The following is a 3,659-nucleotide window of genomic DNA, read 5'->3' as shown; positions in this document are numbered from 1 at the left end:
AAAAAAAAAAGATTTTTTGTTTTGTTTATTGTTTTAAACAGCTTTAAGTAACTGACTCCCCCCCCCCTCTCCTCTTCACTCTCCCTACCAGAGTTGCTCTGATCTATCTATCTTCAACTTCTCTATCCAAACCGTTTAAGATATATACACACATATATATCTCAGTCACTGACCCGGGCCGTGGAAATGCCAGAAAACAGCCCCCACACCCCCCACACCCCCCCCAGTTTTCTTTTACACTGTCAGAAGGCACAACATCTTTTATTTATTTTTTATGCGTTTTTTTGTTCGCGTGTGTTTTTTTTTTTTGTTAAATTTTTTTACATTTCCTCGAACTTTTTAATTAAATCTCAAAAAAAAAAAACAGATACACATATACGTCAGAACGCCCCCCCCACCCCCCCTTGAGACTCCACCCGGTGTGGAGGGGGGGGGGGGGAGGGGAAGGGCGAGTGCTGTGTCGAGTCGGGTAGTTGAGTAGTATTCAATCTCTATCTTTGGCAAGCTTTGACAAGCACTATCGAATAAACATGATGCAAGCAGGGCTGAGGTTCGCGGGTAGGGCGACAGGGGCGTTTTAGGAAACGCCGTTGACCACAGCTTGCTTGGCGGTAGTGCTGGCCTCCTGCTCGTCTTCCCGGGGGGCGGCAGGGCCATTGGCTAATGTCTCGTCGGCCTCCTGGACAGGCTCCGCTTGCTCCTGTGGGGAGAATCCAAGCACAGAACACACAGTGAGTGGGTGGGATCCGACGCAGTTTGACAATAAATAAACAATAGGTGCAGGAGTAGGCCATTCGGCCCTTCGAGTCAGCACCTGACTCGAAGGGCCGAATGGCCTACTCCTGCATTCATGGCTGATCATCCCCAATCAGTACCCCGTTCCTGCCTTCTCCCCCACATCCCCTGACTCCGCTATCTCTAAGAGCCCTATCTAGCTCTCTCTTGAAAGTATCCAGAGAACCGGCCCCCACCGCCCTCTGAGGTAGAGAATTCCACAGACTCGCCACTCCGTGAGGAAAAAGTGTTTCCTCGTCTCCGTTCTAAATGGCCTACCCCTTATTCTTAAACTGTGTGTGTGTGGCCCCTGGTTCTGGACTCCCCCAACATCGGGAACATGTTTCCTGCCTCTAGCGTGTCCAAGCCCTTAACAATCTTATATGTTTCAATGAGATCCCCTCTCATCCTTCTAAACTCCAGAGTGTACAAGCCCAGCCGCTCCATTCTTTCAGCTTATGACAGTCCCGCCATCCCGGGAATTAACCTGGTGAACCTACGCTGCACTCCCTCAATAGCAAGAATGCCCTTCCTCAAGGCAAAGAATTCCACAGATTCACCGCCCTCTGACTAAAGAAATACATGTTCAGCTAACTTTAAAAAAAATAATGGGTGGTGAGCGCCTGGAACGTGCCAGTGTCGGGAGAAAGATACAATAGTGGAATGTATGAGGCTTTTGGATAGGCACACGGATAAGCAGGGATTACAGGGAATCCCTCCGTCTGAGTGGTGGAGGTTTCACTAACATTCATAGAAACATAGAAAATAGGTACAGGAATAGGCCAATCGAACCTTCGAGCCATTCAATATGATCATCCACAATCAGTATCCCGTTCCTGCTTTCTCCCCATATCCCTTGATTCCGTTAGCCCCAAGAGCTAAATCTCTCTTGAAAACATCCAGTGAATCGCCCTCCACTGCCTTCTGTGGCAGAGAATTCCACAGATTCACAAGACTATAGGATCGGGAAGACAAGGTATGGAGTGCAGAGGGGGATTTGGGAATTGGATGGCAATGGGGCTGGCAGGAGCAGGACGGGCCGAACGGCGGTGGGCTCTACGATGCGGGCGCCAGTTCCGCAGTCTGGTTAACACGGGCGGCCAGGGCAGGTGGCGCAGCAGACAGGCCGGAGGTACAGGCCGGTGGTGTAGACGGAGAGTCCTTACCTGCCGCTTCTTCTCGGGAGAAGGCTCTGGTTTGGGGGCGTCTTCCGGTTGCTCTGTCTGCGTGACGCGCTGTCGGCTTTGCGATTCGGCGCGGGAAATGAAGTCGGCCACTGTAACTGAGGTGAGCAAACATGTCAGAAGCGAGACGGGGGGCAAGGAGCGCAGAGGTTCACACTCCGAGGAGCTCATATCACCGGCAACTAGCCCCGGACCAAAGATCCTATAGCAGAGCAAGATAGACCACTCCTGCTAAATGCAATGGGCTGACGTGTAGTATGCAACGGAGCGGAACGTCGGCCATTTCAGTAACCGGTCCCCACCCGACTCGCAGTGTAATCAACGTTGCGGGGGAACAGTTTGTGTCAATAAATTTAAATTCTGAAAATGAGGAGAAGATTTTTACCAAAGAACTTTTATTTTTACGAGGATGTTTCTGTAACCGGCTTCCGTCTCTGCGCTAGAATCCTATGGGATCTTTGGTGCGGAGACGGAAGCCGGTTACGGAAATGGGGCCGAAAATTACCCATGACCGTACTACGTCTTTTTCGTCGAGTGGACTATCTAGCTCCGCTATAGGATCTTTGCCCAGGACCATCCCCCCCCCCAACACCTCTCACCAACTTCTACAGAGGCAACGTAGAAAGCATTTTATCGGGAGGCATGGTTTGGGACAAACAGCAAGGGGTGGTGGGGGTGGATGTGTGTGAGGGGGGGGCGCGCACACTCACCTGGTTGCCTGTCTCTGCTCAGTGAACTATCCAGTCTGCTGCCACGATTTCGACGCCTGCGGCTCCTGTTGCGACGGGGGGGTCTCCCCTCGGCCTCGTCTGGGGAGAGAGAGAAACAGCGACTGTGACTTTGCTTGGCCCCTCCCAGCTCTGCCTGAGGCTCAGTTACCTGCCCGCCCCCTCATCACACAAGCAGCCTCCCCGCAACGCCCTTTATTAGTGGGGAAGGTTCAGACTCCGCGAGACAGGGGCACAACAAGCCGGAGTAACTCAGCGGGACAGTTGTACAGGGCCCGAGTGACACCACACCTGGAGTATTGTGTGCCGTTTTAGACAACAGACAATAGGTGCAGGAGTAGGCCATTCTCCCACTTTTTCTCACAGAGAGTGGCGAGTCTGTGGAATTCTCTGCCTCAGAGGGCGGTTTTCTGGATGCTTTCAAGAGAGAGCTAGATAGGGCTCTTAAAGATAGCGGAGTCAGGGGATATGGGGAGAACGTTGCCTATTTCCTTCGCTCCATAGATGCTGCTGCACGCACAGAGTCTCTTGCCCACAGTAGGTGAATCGAGGACCAGAGGACAGAGGTTGAAGGTGAGGGGGGAAAGATTTAATAGGAACTTGAAGGGCAACTTTTTTCACACAAAGGGTGGTGGGTGTATGGAACGAGCTGCCGGAGGAGGGAGATAGATCAGCCGTGATTGAATGGCGGAGTTGACTTGGTGAGTCGAATGGCTTAATTCTGCTCCTATCATAGAGGAAGTACAGAGAAGGTTCATTGCCATAGAGGGAGTACAGAGAAGGTTCACCAGACTGATTCCGGGGATGGCAGTACTTTCATATGAAGAAAGACTGGATAGACTCAGCTTGTACTCGCTAGAATCTAGAAGATTGAGGGGGGGATCTTATAGAAACTTACAAAATTCTTAAGGGGTTGGACAGGCTAGATGCAGGAAGATTGTTCCCGATGTTGGGGAAGTCCAGAACAAGGGGT

The 3,659-nt window shown here is 51.5% G+C and overlaps 1 protein-coding gene across 2 annotated transcripts in view; it reads right to left on the bottom strand.

Moving 5' to 3' along the window:
- Positions 1 to 290: 290 nt before the first annotated feature.
- LOC116969441 (fragile X mental retardation syndrome-related protein 1-like) overlaps positions 291 to 3,659 on the bottom strand; it is a 58,175-nt gene continuing 54,806 nt past the window's right edge. The window contains exons 15-17 of one of the 2 annotated variants that reach the window (XM_033016337.1): positions 2,669 to 2,767; positions 1,941 to 2,056; positions 291 to 700 (exon numbers count right to left, since the gene is read on the bottom strand). In XM_033016337.1, coding sequence (XP_032872228.1) covers positions 578 to 700; positions 1,941 to 2,056; positions 2,669 to 2,767 — 338 coding nt within the window. In that variant the 3' untranslated portion in view covers positions 291 to 577. The remainder of the gene's footprint in view (positions 701 to 1,940; positions 2,057 to 2,668; positions 2,768 to 3,659) is intronic. The other variant, XM_033016338.1, reaches the window with a different exon arrangement.

Source organism: Amblyraja radiata, unplaced genomic scaffold, assembly GCF_010909765.2.
Source record: "Amblyraja radiata isolate CabotCenter1 unplaced genomic scaffold, sAmbRad1.1.pri S43, whole genome shotgun sequence".
NCBI lineage: Eukaryota > Metazoa > Chordata > Chondrichthyes > Rajiformes > Rajidae > Amblyraja > Amblyraja radiata.
The sequence above is the reverse complement of the archived record's forward strand: the minus strand, read 5'-3'. Positions and strand labels throughout refer to the sequence as shown.